Genomic DNA, 22262 nt, shown 5'->3' on the forward strand with positions numbered 1-22262 from the left:
TCACGTATATCTTCTTCTCTTTCTGACAAAGGAAAGGAACGGCCTATCTTCGTATTCATGCATCTTGCGTCTCTACCCGCGCAAAGCTTGTTCGTTTCGTTCGTCTCGTTGCGCAACGCGAAGCGCGCAGCGTCTGTATGCGCATAGTTGAGGTAGATCGTCGGGCAGAATGTCTCGCTAAAAAAAGCGCGGTTTATCGACGAAGTGGAGTGCTCTCGTGACAAATTCGTCGGGAAGCAACTCTTCGAAGAAAGACTAAAGTTTCAATTAATTCCGTGAATGGGAATACGCGGATGGTAAGTGAGCTGTAACGCGCAACCGACACTTTCGTACGGCGCTGTGTATGATGGATTAAACAAAATGGCTGCCCGTTTGTCGTTGGCGGTATTATTTATTTGGTTTGGGAAAAAAACGAACGATGGATTATAATTGGGTTATCGCGATAAGCTTATGTGTTGCGTGAAAAGTATCGTAGATTTTGAGGGAACGACAGATTCCAAGATTCATTTTATCACTTTATGATTTTATGTATGTACTTCTTTACTATCGCACTATTTACTTTCATTTTACGTATTAAGATGAAACTATAATAGAAGTGAAATAATTTATACTTGTGGAAATCGTGTCTGTCGTACCAATGTAGACATTATCATTTCTAATCAATTCTACATCTATAGATGTTAAACATAACCTTATTGTCGTAACGATAAACGGGCGGATATTTAAGTTCACATTTAATTATCTGAATTGTATAGTATTCTTGATAATTCTTATTTCGTTCTTCAGAACTGAAAACATGTCTAGCTCTTATATCGTCGAGCCGCAAGAAAAAGAAACTCAGAAACAGGATGACACATTGATTATTGTAGTTAATGATGATGGCACAATATCAGTAGATCAAGAAACACTACAAAATTTAATAAGTAAGTAATTGTTCAAATATGTAAACAGTTTAAACATTACTTTGTTTTGGCCTGTTTATTATTCATTAATGGCTCTTCTTTTTATAATATTCACCAAATATGTTAATATTAATATATACTAACTAAATAATTAATTTTTATTAACTTTGTTTAGATTTTCATTGACACTTTACATTTGTATTAATACATAGATTGAACTATATATTCTTCTTATACAATTTGGTAATATAAAGTTCCTTGAAAATCAAATATCAATTATCACATTAAAGACATATTATATATTTATTGATAAATATTCTGTATATATTTTCAGTGAACCAATCAAATGCAAATGTTAGTGTGGTAAGATTGGGACAAAGTGAACCAGGTGCTAACAATGGCGATATAACATTGACAGTAGATCCACCAACTTTTACATCTTCAAGCATTACGCCAATAGGTAATGCAACAAGTACAGATGCAACTGGGCTGGTTGATCCTTTTATGGAAATGGATCCTGAACAATTGGAAAGATTGGAAACTGCTCTTCAAAGTGAGGAAGCGAAACAAATCTTGGGCGAAAATGTTACTGCAATGCTTGGTTTGTTGATGCTATAATTTAATGGGATGTAAATTAACAATTTTTATTAACAAATTATTTAATTATTGTATTTTTTAGATATGTTGTCCATAGAGGAACAGCAAAAGTCAATAAAATATAGTGTAGAACTGGATCATTGCTATACGAATAAGTTACCTGATTCTAAACCAAAAGATTCATTGACAAATTATCCATCTTCCAGTGATATACAATATACACATCCTTCTTCTCCGTCGACAGTGTCAACAATGTCATCACCACCCAATGAAATAGAGAAAGTGAAATCAACTACTAAAACTGTAAGTGACAATTTCTTGAAATGTAGTTATTTTTCTTTTTACGATATATTATTTTAGGGGAAGCCAGTTGGTCGTCCTCGCAAAAATCCACTTACTCCTACGACTTCTACTCTTCGATCAGCTGGGAATTCACCTGGGGTATCTAAATCAGCAGGACACTCGATGTCTAAAGGTGAAATTAATCTACAAAAAAGAGTCTGTAAAAATCTAAGCATGCTATTTATTACTGTTAATAAATTCTCATATTGGAGATTATATTGTCATACTGATTTAATCATGTTCCTAATAAATAAATTTTTATTACTGATATCCTTATATAATATTTTACCTATTATACACTATCATAATTTTACCTAGTATAATAAAATGTTTCTTATATAGCACATCGATTATCTCATGACGAAGAAGAAGAGGATGAAGGTAGTGCCTCACCTTCGGAGTCTTCTGAATCAGAACCTCCATCAGACAATGATTCTGATTTTGGTCCACGAGGTCCAAGGAGAGGAGGAGTCAGAGCCAGAGGTGGACGAAAAGGTCTTACCACTAGGGGTGGCTACATGACAAGTGGACGAAGAAGAAATTCAAATAAACATATGGATATAGAACAAGTGCGTCGTTTAGATATGGAAATGGCTGCTGCTGTCAGTGCAATGAAAACTCCTGATAAGGAGGATAAAATGGGTAAGCATGATAATTTTTTAATATCTATATACAATAAATAATAATGAATTTAGTGATTAAAAAAACATTGATACTATTTAATAATTATTGATAGTTTCAATTTATTAAAAAAGATTACTAAATATTTAATTTTATCAGGAGCACATAGTTCTGTCAGAGGTAGAAGACAATTCAAAACATTTGGTGTTAGAAAAAGAGATGAAACGCAACATACACAGGCGTCACTCACTACAAGTGAAACTGCAATCAATATAGAGAAACCCCTACAAACAACAAATCAAGTGAAAGCAAATCTAATTAATAGCAATATGATCAAAGGTGATATGATTTTAACAAAGCCAGGTCAAGGAAGAAATAATCAAAAATTAACTCTTGTACAAAAACAAGTTGTGATGAAAACGAATGAACTCAAGAACATAGATGTAAAAAAACCAATGATCCTTCCAAAAGGCAAATTTTTGAATCAAGTACAGACGAAATTTATATCAACGAAAGATGGAAAATTAATGCATGTACCGATCGCACCAAAGCCAGTTGTGTCGAGTACACCACCTGCCCAAGAAAAAGGAACATTATTACAAACATCTCCAATACAACAATATCAAGGATTACAACAACAAGGCAAACCTATTACATCTGTCATGGCAGTGAAAGTGAAGCCTTCTGAAATAAAAAGAGAAAGAAGAAAATCTGAAAAAATGATAGATATTATTGCTAAAACAGAAAGTGATAATGCAAAAATTGTAGAAATTAAAAACGTAGACAGTTAGTATCATATTTGGTAGTTTATTATATTTATATATTATTTCATTTTCAGATATTTAAATATATCTGATATATTATATATGTATATTAATAATTAAAATAAATTTCATGCATCTTTTAGACATGAAGAAACATTCGCGTAAAGAACATAAGAAATCTCCAGGATTTGTGGCAGATACTTTAGGTCCGGCACTATTTTCTGCACCTGACATTATTCGTCGTGTCGGTTCAAACAATGATCCAAAAAATGCCGATAATACGGTATCTTCTTTAATTGCCACTATGCCAAGTTCAACTATTGCCTGTGGGATTGCTAAATCGTCTGCTCAAGGGACACAAATAATAAGTTCAACAAATGTTACCACTACGACTTCAAACATAACACAAAGTTCAGATTCAGAATATACAACGAAAACTTTGGTAACAAATACGTTAGAAGAAGACGTATCTCAAGTCGAACGTCATTCAGGTATTGAAAATGTGACGGAAAATGTATTGAAAGGAGAAAACGAAACTCAAAAAACAGATTCAAAGGCAGACCCAGATGAGGAATTACAACCATCCTTAAGTACGTGTAACACCAAGAAAATTCTTATTCTTCAGTTAGGAAATACAATCTGTTTTTCTCATTTTGTTTTGTACATTTTTAGTTTCGTCTCTCGAATAATATTTATATTTATTTAAAAATATTATATTTTCTTAGTTACTACCTCATCACAAATGATTGATCAAGCCATGGCACTACCTACTGTGTCAAATCATATTATCACTAAACATAGTAAGTTTTGTTATCATGCCATCAATGAAATTCTTTTCATAAAGTTACACAAACAAATGTAAAATAACATTTATGATATTCGACAGGAAACATAATTTTTAATATTGTTAAGAGTTTTGATAGAATTGTTTTATAAGAAGTTTACAATAATGTATACAATGTATATAATACACATCATGTCTATGTTACAAAATTATTTATAATATATTTAATTATTAAAGGTGGCATAGAAGGGGAAGAACATCTTTTAGCTACATTAGAAATGGAAGCCAATAAACATGATGAGGAGTTACTAGCAGAAGCATTATTATTACAAGAAGAACTTGGAGTTGATTTAGGAGATCATGTATGTTGGTTTTTTTTTTTTTTATATTTATTATTTTCACATAGTTTTAATACTAATAAAGTGATATTCATTTAACGGTTTTCCTTTTTAGGCTCCTTTGGTAGATCAATCTGTACCATCTACGTCATTAACATCAACTCCTACACATGTTTCTTCACGGGAAACAACAATTAATCAGGAATTAACAACTAAATCATTAGATACAGGGGCACAAATATCAACAAATATTATACCTGAAGTAACGAAAAAGAATATTAGAGATGATAAAGAACCTATACAAATAGTTCGTGGCGGGCGTGTAATAACTTTACCACCAATAGAGGCTCCAGCAACAAGAAGCAAACGATTACAAGCAAAATCAGAAATTGTTGTGCAAAGGACTCCAGAACCTATCAAGAAACCTGAAAAATATGAATCACCAACCGTTCAAAGTCATTTAGAACGTAAAGAAGATCTAAGATTGAATATAAGTGAGCAAAATGAAGACGATGATGATGAGGATGACGAAGAAGAGGAAAATTCAGATTCAGAAGACGACCCTGATAGATTGTGGTGTATTTGTAAGCGACCCCATAATAATCGTTTTATGATATGTTGCGATGTTTGCGAAGATTGGTTCCATGGAAAATGCGTACACGTCAGTAAAGCAATGGGACAACAAATGGAAGAGAAAGGTATAGAATGGGTTTGTCCTAATTGTTTAAAGAAAAAGGCAGATGACAATAAAGTGAAAATAAATACGCAGTTAATGTCAGGAAGAGAGAGACAACGGCAAAATTCGTTTATGGAGGATTCTTCATCCTTGATGGAGGAAGAAACATCCCAGCATTCTCTTTCCCCAACAAAAGATGCACCGTTATCTTCTGCATCGTCTCACGATCATAATATTGTACGAATTTCGGGTACCACTCAATGCGTAGTATGCAAAAAAGAAGCTAGGAATTCTAGTATTTATTGTTCGGATGCGTGCATCCTTGCACATGCTCAAGAAACATTAACTAAGGACAAACCTGTGGCAACGAGTTCCAATTCAAAGACATTGAAACAATCGCCTTTAGGAATAGCCAAAGCAAAGGCGGATGCCAGAGTAATTGTTTTTGAAAGAAGAACTGGAAGACTCCTTACAGGTACGGAAGCACCTAAAAGATCGAATTTAAAGACATGGTTGAAAGAAAATCCAACCTTCGAGGCTGTACGAGCGGATAGTCTTAGCCAAGTAGAAATAGGAGGAAAAACGGTTACGGTTTTACCTGCACAACGATTAAACAAACCTGGAAAATCTCCGCAATTATTAGCTGCTAAAGCACAAGCAATACCAAAAATGGTTTATACCAATATACCAGGTTCTAAACAAACGATTTTAATAGCTAGTAGTAAAAAAATTACGACGATTGCTGGTGCACAACAACCACAAACAAGTACATTGCACAATAAACCGCATCAACTGAAACAAACTTTTCTTGATACTACAAGTAAGGGCAATTTGATTTTAAAACAAACAACTATAAGACCCGCATCATCGCCTCAAGCAAAAGCACAAGGAACGACCACACAGAAACAAGCACAGAATAAGAAACAAGAAGTAAAGGTGCTAACGCCTCAACCGAAACAACAGGTTAAAGTACCAATTGTTAAGAAGCCTGAAACTGAACCAATACGATTGAACATTCGAAAAACATTGACAGAGCTTTTGTCAAGTCGTATAAAAGAAACGGAAGATTTAAAGCTATCCGATGATGAAATTGCTGATTTAGCTTTTAATATAGAAATAGAAATGTACAAATATTTCAAAGATACAGGGGCAAAGTATAAAGCTAAATACAGGAGTCTCGTATTCAATATAAAAGATACAAAGAATTTAACATTATTTAGAAAAATTGCTGATAAATCATTAGCTCCGGACGCGGTTGTAAGATTAAGCCCAGACGAAATGGCTAGTCAAGAATTAGCCGAGTGGCGAGAAAAAGAGACTAAACATCAATTAGAGATGATTAAGAAAAATGAATTAGATTTAATGGCACAAGCAAAGTCTATAGTGGTAAAAACACATAAAGGCGAACAAATTATAGAAAATGACGGTGGTATTGGTTTAGTGGATCCGAAAACACCGGTGCAAGATATAGTGACCGCTTTGAACAGTGGCGACAGTATTAGTTCTATCGATACGAGTAAGGAAAGAGAAGACGGAGAGAGAATAAAATTGACGTCCGAAATGAAAAGATCGAAGAATGGCGAGGAGGGTAGGAAAAAGGATAAAGAACGGGAAGGTACCAGAGATGGTGGAAGATTAAGGGATAAGGAAGGACGAGAAAGGAGTACGAGTAGAAGCAGACATCGTCACAAACGAGATAGGGATTATAGTAAGGCTAGAGAACGAAGTAGGGATAGAAAGGCTAAAAGTAAGGAGAGTAGACGAGAGAAAGATAAGGAACGCGAGAAGGACAAGGATAAACAAAGAAATAAAGATAGAGAAAAGATTAAGGATAGAGAGAGGGAAAAGGAAAAGTATCAAAATGAGAAAGAAAAGCATAAAGGTGGTTGGACGAAAGTGCGGAATCGTAATGAATCGTTGAAGGAAGGAAAGAATGGGGATAAAAAAGAACAAGGACGTAAGAAAGAAATAGAAAAGAAGAAAGAGCCTACACCACCTATAGCCGATAAACCGATAGAGGATCGTTTGTGGAGGCATATAGAAGACGAAGCTACGACAAATACCATAGATGGTAATGATTCTGATGTATCTGATAGAGAACCGAGTTCTACAGTTACGATCAAAACACCGGACATTAATGAAGAACCCGAAAGATATACCGATCCGGAGATAGAAAAGGATATTTCGAAAACATCATGGCAAACAGTCTGGCGAGGATTTGTTAACATGGTGGACGTTGCTAAATTTTTTATCACGGCTCAAGAAGTGAGTGGTCATGCCAGGGATCTAATGAACGATCTTCCAGATACAGTAGATGTTGTTGGTAGAATAAGTCATGAAACTGTATGGGATTACATTTCGAAGATGAAGAAGACTGGATCTAAAGAAATTCTTGTTATAAGGTTAACGGCAGCGAACGACGAGGAAAAGATTCCTTATATAACTTTATACAGTTATTTAAATAGTAGAAGTCGATTAGGCGTCGTTGGTAATGTTTCCAAAAATATAAAAGATTTTTATATAATGCCCTTTTCAAACCAAAGCACAATACCGCGAGTTTTATTACCTCTCACCGGTCCTGGTTTTGAAGAAAATAGACCGCATTTGCTTCTTGGTATTATAGTACGCAATAGAAAGAAACGTTTGACCACTATACCTCCGGTAGTTGCAGCAAAAATACAGAAAAAAGATCCCGATCGTAGTTATACGCCACCATTAGTGGGTACTTCGAAAGATAAAACTTCTTCCACTACACCACCAGCCTCTCCTATGGGATATAAAGCAAGTGCAACCGATACCATTAAAGATAAGCAAGCGGTAACGCAAATGACTTTAGAAACTTTAAATAAGGCGCATATTGGGATGTCAAAATCAGTAATAGATAGTGCTGCAATATGTAAAATTGTACCGGAATTATCTTCGAAGATTGATTTAATGCCTTCACCACTTAAAACGCTAGATGACGATGGCGATGAACCTTACAGTCCAGGTGAAATGGATGAGGATGTTACGAATACACAAACGGTTATACACGATACTACAGATGTATTATCATCGGCAAAAAATTCTACAGAATTACAGAGAAAGATGGATGAATTAAATAGACAAATAGAAGAACAAAAACAACAAATACAAAACATTAGCTCTTCGTTTCTCAATGATGCGACACCTACTCTGCCGGTGAGAGCACTGATAATTATATTTTTTTTTAAATGCAATTGTTACTGTTTCTCCTATTACCCCATTGTAAATAAACTGTTTGCATCTATTCATGGCATCCTATTCCTATCCTCAAGCTGCGTAGATTTTTTTTCTTTTTCTTTTTTTTTTTCAATTATAATTTCATTAAATTATAATGTACAGAATAAAATGTGTTATGCAATCGTCATCATATATCAATGTGTATTCTTACAAAAAAATAACTGATACAGAAATATTAGTTTTTATTTTTATTATATAATAGTATAATGTGTATATGTAAATGCATATCATTTATTTAACGTGATATAAAAGAATTATTTTTAATTTCGTTAAACAAAAGACACTTTAATCTTTCTTATATAGTCTATGTAGCTTGATATCAATGGCTTTCTTTGTACGTACGTTATAACTTTCTGATTTTTTATAATATTTATAAAATATAACGATTTTCCTTTATTTTCAGGGTTTGGGATTAGATCCTCCTAATACAAAGGATTCCGAAGAAGCTTATAGTCCATCCGATACACGTTCGTTTACGCCACCACCTCCAGGAATTTCGAAATTTGCCCAGCCAATTCTCGATAAAGTTTCGGATATAACAATACCGCCAAATTTACAAGAGATACTTGCGAACGTTAAACGACAAGAATCCTCAAAAGTGGATCCTTATCTACCATCTAAGCCTAGTGCTACATTTTTGACTACCGTTAATTCTACGGTTTATCAAAATTCAGAAAAATACTCTTCACCTTCTCAAGCCAAAGGACCAAATTTAGGCAAAGGAAATTCCGAAAAGGCACCTTTCACGGATGTTGTTCCACAGACTGCTCTTTCGAAAGAAAGCAAAAGTACACTGAGTTCCCTCAGTGATTTAGATCTGATAAGAAAAGCTGAAGAGGAATTAGCCGCTGTCGCAGCAGCATCGGCAGTATCTAATGTACCCAATGTGCCTATATCACCTATAACGCCTTCTGGAACAAATCTAATAACGCAAACATCTCCTGTTCCGTCTACGCAATGTGGTAATTTGACGGCGTCTCCTACGCTTCATCAGCCTATGTTGTCACCTCCCATTGCTCATGTGGAAACCTCATTTAAGAAGACCTTCGCACCTGAACAACCAAAACCACCGGGTCTTGAAGATGAAGATTTTCCTGCATTTCCTTCAACACCACCGACAATGGACAGCATGTCAAAAATGATGCCGCGATCGAAGTACGCTCATAAAAGTGGTATTGTGTTAAGTGTAAAACGAAAAGTATGCGAAGATGATAGTTCATCTCCTGCAGTTAAAACTCCAAGGACAAAGTCGAGATGGGGTCAAGGACCATCGGAATAAAATTATTCAGAAATTACTTTGTACTATGAAAGTACAAAAGGAGGGCGTTGCATCATATAAAATATAGTTATGTCATAGGTTACAGCGATAAGACAAACTTAAGAGTTTGAATGCTGTTATCGAGAATGTAGAAGGGATGAGAAGAGAATTTTTAGTATGAATGAAAATTATGTGTTAAAAGAAGAAAATTCTCTCTTAGTATGGTTAATGAAAACAAAGGACCTTGAAATGATTCTCTATTACATTATAAGATGTAACTATACTAATTAACTCTTAATTTTTAGATAATAATCGTATTTCTACAAGCCATCTGAAATATTAAAAAAGATTTAAATCTCAAATATAAAAAAAATTTTTGCAAAATTGGAGACAATTTGGAATGCAATGTATTATTCAATATATTTTTAATTATCACTCTAGAATTGAGGTATGATTTTAAAAAATATATTATTTTCTTTTGCATCCACGATGTAGATATAAAAGATTGTTTAGAAAATAATACGAATGATATTTACATTTTCTGTAATTATTCTATTCATATTTCATCAAATTTCGAAATATTATAAACCATACTACAGTAGAAGATTTTCTTCTCCAAGAATTGGAAGTAGCTGTAGTGAAAACAGGAATTGGATGATAATATTGCTGGTTCCTTGTGAAAAAAAAATAGCTTGAAAATATACGATAAAACTTTTTTGATGTAAATGTAAAGATCTCTTAATTTTCGGGAAAAATGACTTTAAAAACTTAGAACATACATAACTCAATTCAATTGTAAAATTTAAAAGGTGTATCCTTTTGTTTTGTTATATAATTATTTAAGAAGAATATCAGAAATGTAGATGTCAATGCATTATTATTATCTATATGTGCTATTAGTTTGAATTGAAGTGCATGCATGTTCTAAAACAAAGCCATTTCTCTCCAAAATAAAGATTTATATTAAGAAAATTTATTATTTGAATATTTGTTTTATTTTTTTCTTTTTTTTTTTTCTTTTTTTTTTCTTTTTTTTTTTTACAAGGAACCATTCCCCTTCCTAGATTTGTCATCATTTCTATCACCTCCTATATTTTGCAAATCAATGTTTTTACAATAAGATTTTTAGAGAACATCGTAAGTCAGAATTTGAGTCAACAAAAATTTGACTCGCTATTCTTTGCGTTTTTTACATTTTTAATTACATATTGGTTTGAAAACACTGCTGTCCAAAAGTATTAAAAGGACAGCTGAATTTGTCATTAAGCACATATCTGTACAGAAATATAATTACATATTCTTTAATATTAAAATTATCAAATCTATACAAGCAGTATAGTTAACAATACTTATCTTCTTTTATGACTTTATTTTAAAAGATATGTGCATATATGAACAGATAATATAAAATTCTATAAATTTTTTTTTGGACAGTATCCAAGCATAACTGATGTAAATACCAAAGTGAAAAAGAGATGAATAAGCGTATAAGCAGACTTAATGATTATTATACCGCTTGAAAATGATGCTTATCTATGTATATAGCTGAATTGAAAGTTGTGTAATATATTTTGTTAAAAGTTACCTGGGGAAAAAAATAATGCCAGGTTATCTAAATCACGTTAAACAATATCAATGTATATAAGTTATGCAATGTTTCATTTTATTAAAATTCATTAAAATTGGTTGTATATTATAAGTGATAATTGATATATAGGGCATACGATATATATTTCTTTGCCAGATTTTATTGATATATCTTGTAAATGTAGAATAGTTTCACATGTGAAATTTCTTTTCATAAGAAGTCAAAAAAAGAATTATTTTCTTTATAATCACGTAAAAGATTTGACATTGTGTTTGGTCTTCCTAGCCATCACACAAATTACTGGTAATATATAAAACTTCCAAGCGTATTATGTTATATCCCACGTAAAAATTTCCATAATATGGAAAAGTATACATTTATAACATTTAAACCGATATCACCAAAGTTTGTGTAATTGTTCTATTTGAATGGTACTATGAAAAATAGTTGAATTTCAATATTTTTACTTGTTCTATATACATACAAACATACATGCATACATAACAGTGCACAGAATTCATATGCATTGAAAATATTTACTTTTTCTTTTTTTTTTTTTCCTTTTTTTTCTTTTTTTTTTTTTTTTTTTTTTTTTTTTCTTGTATTTTATTTTATTATAACAGCAACAACAACATATTAGATAATTTATGTTTATAAATCTTTCTGATGCAAATCAATGATATAGCTACATATGTTTTAAATTAACGTTCTATTAATTTGGTTAAGTACGGCATAAAAATACTTGTTCGCATACATCATAGCATAGTTTTTGGGTTCTAGTGTATTATCATTATACACAATATATCATATTATACTATTAAGCTATTTAGCAAATAACTACATATGTGAAAGTACCCATGCATCTAGTGCATTATAATCGAGTTAATTTGCATACATTCTCAGAAATATGACTTTTAATATGCAATATGTTCAGTGTACACTTTTTAGAAAGTAGTCATTTTAATATCTACTTTTGTATATCCTTGGATGATACAGCAAAATAAACCATAATGTATTATCACAAGTAATATCACAGATGAGATCGCATGAACCAATCAATTGTACCCATAACAATTTTTATTCTAAATATAATAAAACGATTCTCTGCTGCCTAGAACGTGAATGATTAGTTATATAATATGTAGTACGTGTATGTATATATATATGTATATATATATATATATATATATATATATATATATATATATATACATATATATACATGTATATATATATATGATATCACGAAATGATTGCAATAGTTTAGTTTATGGAATGAGGCGCCAAAAATGCATAAAGAAATAATCTACTTGACCGACTGCTGGTTTTTGTGGTATAACATTATTTCTTCGTTAGATCTTTTATGTCTTAACAGATCGTTAGCATAAAGTTAGAAAATAGTTATTAGTATTTCGTAAATAATGATATTATGAAAATAAACCATATTTATGTAGAATATGTTCAATTGTCGGTAATAAAGAATAATTACATTCTAATATATAGTCAATTTCAAATATGATATATTTAATGTTGGTTGCACTGGAATTTTAAAAGAATCATTTATAAAATCAAGATGGGACATCAAGCGATAATCGATGAAAAGTAAAGGTAAAAATTATTCTATGGTATATATGAACATTATTTCTCTAAAAATTGAAGTTTCAAAATAACATGATATAATAATAATTAAAGAAATAATAAATAAGATATAAATATGAGAAATTTCATTATATATGTCAATTTCAAATTTGGAACCATTTTAAAAGTAATACTAGAGGGCTCTTAAGTTATTTCAGCTATGACGCATGCATTTGCATGTATCATGTTAGTGAATTGTTTTGTTTACGCTAAATAGTTAGTTTATTAACTTAATTCATAAATATTTTTATATTGTATTTGGAAAATATGAATTATCGATTATGATTAGAGAACAGTTCACGAGCGTTAACGTCATCTTACCAAGTTTTTGCCAAAGTATTTGAACATGATTTGAGATTTAACCTGACTAATATTCGATATGACATCATGCCATAAACTCGTGCGGTGTGGTTTATGAATTAATATAAAATGTATAAAATTAAATATCTATCTTTGTTTTATTTGAAAATGTAGTCAGAATAATCGATGAAAAAGAAAAAGAAAATCAATATGGCTACTATAATATTATTACTTAGTATAACTTTAGTATGTGGACAGGAGTATGAAGGTTGTTTTAAGAGTCCTGCTGTGGATCCTGATTTATCTTCCTTAATTTCAAGTCGTATTACTGCCCCTAATGAATGTATTAAACAATGTTATTCGCTTGATTACATGTAAGTACATACATATATATATATATATATATATATATATATATATATACATATATGTATATATATATTGGAATTGTATAAAAAAAAGCATAAAAGTGAGATATATTATTATTATTACTATTATTATTATTAACATTATTATAATTGCAGGTTTGCTGGATTACAGAATGGACAGAGATGTTATTGTGGTAGTAAGTTTGGTAAAAATGGCTTATCCGACTCTTGCAATATTCCATGTACTGCTGATGCATCTAAATTTTGTGGAGGTCAGGAAGCTATGAGTATATATTCGACTGGACAAAAAGGTATGTTCCTTGTAGATATTTATTGATTTTGTATTTATTTATTAAGTATTTATTTAATTGTAGGTCCTAGTAGACCAAGAGCAATTCAAATAATTCCTCAAAAAGATGATAGTTTCTTAATTACATGGCAACCACCTGATATATCAAATGGAAATATTACATCTTATACACTGACTGCTGTTGCTATTAAAACACACAGTTATAACAATTTATCACCGATAGAAAGTCAAGTACAAGGTGCCACATCTAATAGTACTATTTTAAGAGGTCTTCAACCTGGTACTAAGTATAATGTATCAATTTCTGCAAGTAATTCTCAAGGAATCAGTAAACCAGCTTATGTTACTGAATGGACCTCCATAGGTCCACCTGATAAACCAGCTACACCAGAAATATTAAATCAAAATAATACTACCACAACAGTTATGCTTTCTGAGGGAAGTAGCGAAAATGGACCAGTGAGCGCTTATCAAGTTGTAGTAGTTCAGCCTGGCACAATACCTCCGGTTGGGTCAGATGTTATGTATTTAAATTATGAAAAGTCATTTCAAGAAGGTTTAGGTTATTATATAACAGCAGAATTTGATGCATCAGACTTTCATAATTATAAAAAATTTGTAGTAGGAGATGGAAGATTAATAGGGGGATATTACAATGCTCCTTTAAAAACTGAACCAATGATGCCACAAATAGGTTTAGTGGTTATATCAAGAGCACAAGGAGAAGTGCAGTATTCCTATTCTAATTTTACCAACAGTATTCAACAATTTCAACAAGATGAATTTCATCAAATGGATTCTGTTGTTGTCATTATTTTACGTATAGGAATTATTCTTTTAGGATCTTTACTTATTATATCCATATTAATATTTTATTTAGTAAGACGCCGTCATGAAAAGGCCCATATAATAAAACTTCCAGAGCAACAAGAATTGACATTACAAGGGCCATTGCATGAAGTAGATAACATGGGATATATTCCAGAGGATGTACCAGAAAGGGTAAATCATTATCAAGAATTGAAAAACAAAGTCTGGAGTATACCACAAAATAATTTATCAATTGATAATGCAGTCTTACGTAGAGGGCGATTTGGTACAGTTCACTCTGGTACAGTACAAAAAGATGATAAGACATTTTCTGTAGTTGTTCATACTATAGCCGATCGTTCGTTAAAACCGTCAGATAAGCAAGCTATGCTAAGAGAATTAGATGTATGCATTAAGACATCAACAATGAAATATCTTGCTGGTTTGGTTGGAACCTGTGAAACATCAGATACTTTATATGTTGTTCTAGAAATGCCTCCACAAATATTGAAACATTTATTATTAGCTGCTAGATCTGGAACAATATTTCCAATTGATCAAATGTTACCTATTGGTTCTTCAATTGCATCTGCATTACAACATCTTGAAAATTATAAGATCATTCATAATCATTTATGTGCTAGAAGTATAGGCATTACCAATGATTGGATACCTAAGGTCATGGGTCATGGTATTGCAAAATACGTCTTGGAAGATGTAAAATATGCTCGTTGGAGGGCAACAGAATGTTTTACTAGTAAAAAAAAGCATCAACCAGGCGTTGTCTGGGCATTTGGAATACTTTTATGGGAAATGCTTAGTATGGGTGGAACTCCTTACTCAAATCTTCAATTTGATAGCGAAGTCGAGGAAGCTGTTGAACGAGGTATCAGATTACCACAATTACCAGATATGCCTGATCCGTTATACGAAGTGATGTTATCATGCTGGCAAGTTGATCCAGAAGAAAGACCAACTTTTGACGAGCTTGTGAGATTGGTAAAAATTTGTATTATTTATAACTTATCAAGTTATCCTGATAACAAAAATATTACCTGAATATGATTATACTTTTTTTCTTTTTTTTTTTTTCTTTCAGAATACTTTAAGTATATGTCCCATCACTACATTTACAGAACCATACATTCCTGAATTGGAGTTGAATTAATCTCATTAAATATATAATACTTAGAGTGACATTTGAATTATTCCATAGTATTTGTAGATATAATGTGAAATGGTTAGTACTTAAAATCATTATATCTACCTCAGCCGACTTGCGCATACAAGAAGTATGTTTGGAAGACTGACGAAATCATTTTGTTTATCCTTTTTATTAAAAAAAAAAAAAAAAAAAAAAAAAAAAAGAAAAAAAAATATTTTGAATTAAAAACATTATTTATAATATTCGAAAAAAAGAATAATTATATTACAAAAATTCGTATAAGTCGGATGTTAAGTGTAAGTACAATAAGTAAGTGATTTATTGTTACATTGGTAAACAGTAAATCGTGCTGATATCTATTGCACCATATCTACTATTTATATTTACAAGGTGTTCGTAAATTAAGCTTTTTATACACCATATGCAGTTACCATTTATATACTCTAGAATAGATAATATTTAATTTCATTCAGTGTTTTTAAAATGTATATTATATTTGTATTTTTTTTAACGGATGTTTTCTTTTTTTATACAACTTTAATAACTACAATTTCCGTCCATATTTCGCTAGATAAATAATACCATTACTATATTTACCATAATATATTATATATACGAATTCTCTACTCGAACATTCCAAATGTATTGTAAAAATAACAAAAAATGTATTTTTGTTTTATAATATTATATACAAGATCGATATTCATAATATATGGAAAGCGCTGATACTTTACAAAATAAATCTGTATGGTACAAATCTATGTTAAGATAATACAAATATAAAAATAATCGCCATTTAAACGGAACTGTTCACAAAATCACACACTATAGTATATCGATCTATTTCTAACGCCAATATCTTTACAATTGTTTAAATAATTAAATTCGTTCGTTCTAATTATAATTAAAAAAAAAAAAAAAAAAGAAAAAGAACAAAAAAATTAGAAATTAATTAATCCAAACGAGTGCAGTCGAATTGACGATATTAGTCACGTCAATGGAGGGGAAGAGATTTTGCTTGAGTGCGAGTGCGTTGGTTTTGGGCCAGTCGTTGGTATTTTGCTTGAAACAGGACATAAAATTTGCTTGTAAGCTTCTCTATACAATTTGTTGGTACCAGCGTATATAAAAGGATTTATAACGGAGGATGCCCAAGCTAATATCGAAGCGATCACATGTAATATAGGAATTCTGACTTTGTCGTCGATTACGTTTGCCAACATTAATGGCATGAAACACGTTAAAAAACACAAGAATATAATCAACATAAGTCTTGTCACTCTGGAATCTTCTCTCCTTTGAAATCCACCAACTTTTCGTCTTCCTCCAGTAGCATGTGCTTCCAAGTTCTTTCGGCTCTTTCTTACGCGCCAGTAAATACAAAGATAAGAAACGCTGATCACAACGCAGGGTACAATAAAGCCGAGAACAAAGAGTACTTTTTTTGGACTCGAACCATTCTTCTTTAAAATCGTACAAGAGAAGGTCGTTGGGTCTAATCCAAGAGTACCCCATATACCTATCAAAGGTGGTATCAAAAGGGAGAAACTAAGGGTCCATATGGCGATCAACATCAATACGATACCCCGAGTTGTATATATAACAGCGTAGATATCCGATCTTGATATGAGTACATACCTAAAGAAAATATTAAATATATTGCTTTTATATATTTTAGTAATATTTCTTTTTAATATTTTGTAAAAAAAAGGGAATGTCTTTGAAAATTTCAAAAAACGTTCGAAATTTCTTTTGATAAACTTCAACTTAGAAATCTTAATAGTTCAACCATTGATTATTATCGATGATTTGATATACAATCAGATCGTTATTTTTTTTTGTTTGCTTTTTTTTTTTTTTTATTATGATTAGCTTATAGATTACTGACCTGTTAATTGTAATCGCAACCATACTTAGCAACGAGACAGCTACGTTTCCATAAAAGAAAAGTGGGAAGATCTGACAAAGTGTATCACCAAGGACCCAAGCTTCGTTCAAATATCTGCTAGCTGTCAATGGCAAATTCACAGCAGAGAAAATTAAATCGGAGACACTTAGGCTTATAACGAATGCCGTTGTAGCGTGTCGCCTTAGTCTCGTATACTTCAGTAGCGCAATTACTGTCACCAAATTACCTTCAATTAAGAAAAAACGTACATGGGTCTTGATATTTTAATTAGTTAATAAGTTGCGAGTATATTTGATAGAATTTTTCAAATAACTCAATTAAATTAATATATATATTTTAATTTATTTAACGTTAAAATTTAGAGCGGAGTAAAAAAATTTTTAATGGAAATATTAACAAAAAAAAAAAAAAAACAAAAATAAAAAGAAAGAAAAAGATTAAATCGTTTTAAATCACAAATGAATTTATATTGATATCACAATAGAAACAAAATTTATGTCATTTAATTTCTCCAACGAATCTATTTGGATAATAGAATATTTTCTATTTATTTATATATTCGAAAAGACGTGTTTTACTCTTAGATCTGTTGGAATTATTTATTACTTTGACTTAGAAATTCTTTTTTTTATATATATATATATATATAAAATTCAATACAGTGATACTTATATGTATAAGAAAATAATTAACATCTTTATATTTTTACCTAGTATACCAACAATACTGAAGATTATCGCACAAATGGCAGCTGTGGTAGTAGCCGAGCGAGAATAATGTTTAAAAGCTTCGATTTCATTTTCGTCATCGAAGCTGATATTAATCGACGAAGAGTTAGCCATATTAATCTTCTTTTTTTTTTTTTTTTAATTTTTCTTTTTCAAGAAATTTCCTGTTTCTTGCATCCTTTAGAATGGTCAAAATCAAATAACAAATCAACCATTCCTATCGTACGAATAAATCTGAATATATTTATTAAAATTCAACTTTTTCAATACTTATCAAAGACTCGAATGAAATGAACACATATCTACATACATACATACATGTATATTCAGACACAGACACATACACTTTTATGTTGATTCCTTCAACAAGTTCATTAATCGCAAAGTACGCTTATTTATTTGCGAGCAGTTGCCAATGGATCATGGAATAACGACCCCTCTTAATGAGTTCGATGATTAGATACACGCACGCACGCACACACACACACACACACACACATATATATACACGCGCGTATATATCGCATAGGATTACACGTTGCGAACACTATCACATGAAAAACATGTATTCTTTATTGAAACGAAGATCGAATGATCATATTTCTTGTAAATTTATTATAAATATTTTGTTAATATTCTTAACTTTGTTACGTTGACAATCTGAACGTTTAAAAATAATATTCAAATATTTCGTCATTTCTTTCTTTATTTTTTATTTCTTTTTATTTTTTTTTCACAATGAAATATTTCTAATGCTTGTTGTTGTTTTTTTTTTTCTATTTCTCTTGTTTCTTTTTCTTTTCGATATCTTTACTCTCAATTTATTTTTATTTAATTTCTTTTTTTATTCCTCGTTAAGATCATAAAATCTGAATGGGCTCTCGAGACAAGAAAATAATAGCACAAATAACGTGTAACCCTCTTTTACTCGAAGACCGATCGAGACTGACGAACTCTGACCACGTATGCGCCCTTTACGAGAGTACACACGCTTTACTGTCTTTATCTAAAGTTCTTTCTCTCTCTCTCTCTCTCCTCTCTCTTCCCCCTCCCTTTTTCTATCTCGCTTTCTCTCTCTCTTTCTCGATTTAATTTTTCCACCTCCTTTCGCGTCTTCTCTTTTAACGTTTGTGAGCCACAGCTTCCAAAGCTATACATTCTATTTTTTCTAATCTCATATAGATAATTTAAACCTCACATTTAATTTCTAGAATTTTTTTTCTTTTAGTTTTTATTGATAGAATATATAAATTATGTTAATATAGACACTACGACGATTTTTAAAATTATATGATCGTATAAAAGATGATATTAATAAAACTGATTTGTCTAATATAATCACTATAATTTAATTAATTTGATTGTTCGAAATATTTGTCAAATACTTTTGCGTTTTCATGATATTCATTCTTTCTATATTGTGTACTCTTTTCACGATCGAAAATTTATTAATATAATTTACGACACACCTAACTTTACTTTTATCATAGACCGACTTAAATCTTTTTCATGAATGATCGCATGATCGTTTCAAGATATCCACCTTCAAAAGTGTCGAACGATTAGACAAAGACGATTATAATAAATATTATTATTTAAAAAAATAAATAAATAAATAAATAAAAATAAATAAAGAGATTCGATAACACGATCTTACCTTTAAATTTATTATATAAATCGAAGATCAATTCTTTCGTATCAATGTTTATGATATCTTGAAAAGAACGAAAAAAAGGAGAAGAATAAACAAGTCTATAAACGAAAAAAACAAAAAGAAAACAAAGAAAGAAGGATAAACAAGTCTCGAATTAGTTTCCCAACGAGCTGTTATTTTTTGTGTCTATTGTCGTCAATAAAAGGGTCAACATACCAAGTTTATCGATTATATTTGATCGTCCCAATATCTTTTCGATCAATGAACCTCAATTTTAGATCTTCGATAATAAAATTTTTGTAAAACTTTTCTTCTTTCACATAAAATCGATTAATATTCTCGTATAGATCAATAGATTATTTTCAAATATCATTGTACGATTATCGAGGTAATACAATTTCGATTGATAAAAAATATTCGTTCTCATGATCGATCTCGATCATAAATTTCTAAACTTCAACACGCGACTATGCAGAAGCTATTTTGTTCTTTGGCTCGTGCCTATCGTTTTTGAATTTCGAATAGGGAAGGTAAGAAACCATCCCATGGGAGAAAAGAGACGATTGGTGTTACCCCTCTCCTCATCCTTCTCCTCCCCATACTAACCATTATACCTATTACTGCTGCTCTGCGACATGGGCCCCTTCCAATTTCCCTTACTCCACTTCGCCAAGAACCAGCTGTCAAACCGACTTACTACCTACAAAAGATGCCGAACAATCGGCAGGAGCCATTTTCTTGCCCCTCTCTACGAAGAGAACATACTGCGTCTATGTAAATTCTCCTCCTTCTCTTCCATCTCACTCTCTCTCTCTCTCTCTCTCTCTCTCTCTCTCTCTCTCTCTCTCTCTCACTCCTCTTTTCATGCTCTTACCTGTCTTTACATCTTTCAACCCCTCGCGCGTTGATCCCCGATGGCTATACGAGTTATACAACTCTGACATTGGCTTTGACTTACGACTTGTGGGAAATCTAACGGATCGTTTGAATTCTTTTTTTGATTTGTAAATTTTTTATTTCTTATTATTTATCTCTTTATTATTTATCTTTCGATTTTGGAAATATCTACGATCTTATATCGTTCTGGTCGATCGATAGTTTTGTATCTTGACAAACACGTCTTTTAAATCAATTCAATCGATTCAAGAAAATCGATAAAAGATATTGAATTCTTTTTTTTTTTTTATGTATGCAACAAGAAAGATATCCTTGATGAAAGATCTTTTAATTGTTTTAAAAAAAAAGGACAAAGCGAGATTTAAAAAAATATGTTCTTTCATATATAATCGTACTGTCACATCAATTCTCTGTTTGAACTTAGGGTTATCGTTTACCTAAACGTATCTGTTGCGGGCAAAGGGAAGATTATGATTTCAAAAATTGATATAGAGTTATCTCTTAAAAGGAAAAAAAAATTTTTCTTTGTATTTACTAAAGCATAATATTCAATATGCGTATGCGTTGATAAGAAGAATATTATATTTTACGTTTCTCCTATCCCATTATTTTTCTCTTTCTCGATACGATACTTTTTTCGCCCTACAAGCCGATTGTAACATCCAAGAATTCTATCTGTACCATTTAATATATGCTTTGAGATAATTTTAATCTTTGTCCAATGAAAAGAATGGCCGTTCAATCATCGATAAATTTATCGAATGCGAGAATTGAAAAATATACAGAGTCAATAATTATTACTATTATAAAAAATTAAAATAATTCTATAATACTTTTTTTTTTTATTTTTATTTATATATCCAACTAATTATACATACAAAAATCTTTTACGTTGAACGTATATTATACAAATGATTTTTTGTTCTAGTAATTGATAAAGTTCTTTTGAAAAATCTTTAAAAAATTATTTTTGAATAATAATAATTATTGAATCGTCCTGTATATATATATAACATTTCAATAAGTACCTTTATTGATTTTACAAACTTTAAAAATAAAATAGCCCATAGAACATAATCGAGGTATGTAATAGTAGTGCATACGTATTACTCGTATGCATATTCGTTTGGTATGTTAATTCATTAGACGGCTGTAATGTATATAGAGAAATCTTAACGGTAATGACCACACGATCGTTCGTTGAAATCCAGTGCTTCTCAATAATTTTCCTTATTAAAATATAAGCTTTTATTAGATAAAAGATATACTCACATTATGATAACTTTTATAATAACTTCGTATGTTTTCAATAGTTTTTAATAATAACTGATTTTTTTATTTTTATTTTTATT

The 22262-nt window shown here is 31.0% G+C and overlaps 3 protein-coding genes across 6 annotated transcripts; 2 read left to right on the forward strand and 1 right to left on the reverse strand.

Moving 5' to 3' along the window:
- Positions 1-61: 61 nt before the first annotated feature.
- On the forward strand, positions 62-12159 carry LOC124950662. 4 transcript variants are annotated; one of them, XM_047497650.1, is made up of 12 exons: positions 62-296; positions 787-923; positions 1237-1503; positions 1582-1802; positions 1860-1974; positions 2184-2483; positions 2622-3248; positions 3370-3816; positions 3952-4026; positions 4248-4372; positions 4464-8204; positions 8689-12159. In XM_047497650.1, the coding sequence occupies exons 2-12, from the start codon at positions 797-799 to the stop codon at positions 9562-9564; spliced, it is 6921 nt and encodes a 2306-aa protein (XP_047353606.1). In that variant the 5' UTR covers positions 62-296; positions 787-796; the 3' UTR covers positions 9565-12159. The 4 variants fall into 4 exon arrangements, with proteins under 4 accessions (XP_047353606.1, XP_047353608.1, XP_047353607.1 ...); XM_047497651.1 differs by lacking the exon at positions 62-296 and adding an exon at positions 360-528; XM_047497653.1 differs by lacking the exon at positions 62-296 and adding an exon at positions 1078-1145 and having other exon boundaries at positions 783-923.
- Positions 12160-12913: 754 nt separating this feature from the next.
- LOC124950663 (putative inactive tyrosine-protein kinase Wsck) lies at positions 12914-15924 on the forward strand. Its single transcript, XM_047497654.1, has 4 exons — positions 12914-13443; positions 13594-13748; positions 13812-15556; positions 15657-15924. Exons 1-4 carry the CDS (start codon positions 13256-13258, stop codon positions 15723-15725), a joined length of 2157 nt encoding a protein of 718 aa, XP_047353610.1. The 5' UTR covers positions 12914-13255; the 3' UTR covers positions 15726-15924.
- An 88-nt stretch (positions 15925-16012) lies between these two features.
- On the reverse strand, positions 16013-19867 carry LOC124950668 (protein trapped in endoderm-1). The gene is made up of 4 exons (XM_047497667.1): positions 18678-19867; positions 18341-18593; positions 17611-17857; positions 16013-17360 (listed from the first exon to the last, which is right to left on the reverse strand). Exons 2-4 carry the CDS (start codon positions 18471-18473, stop codon positions 16712-16714), a joined length of 1029 nt encoding a protein of 342 aa, XP_047353623.1. The 5' UTR covers positions 18474-18593; positions 18678-19867; the 3' UTR covers positions 16013-16711.
- Positions 19868-22262: the final 2395 nt, after the last annotated feature.

Source organism: Vespa velutina, chromosome 7 (assembly GCF_912470025.1).
Source record: "Vespa velutina chromosome 7, iVesVel2.1, whole genome shotgun sequence".
Classification (NCBI taxonomy): domain Eukaryota; kingdom Metazoa; phylum Arthropoda; class Insecta; order Hymenoptera; family Vespidae; genus Vespa; species Vespa velutina.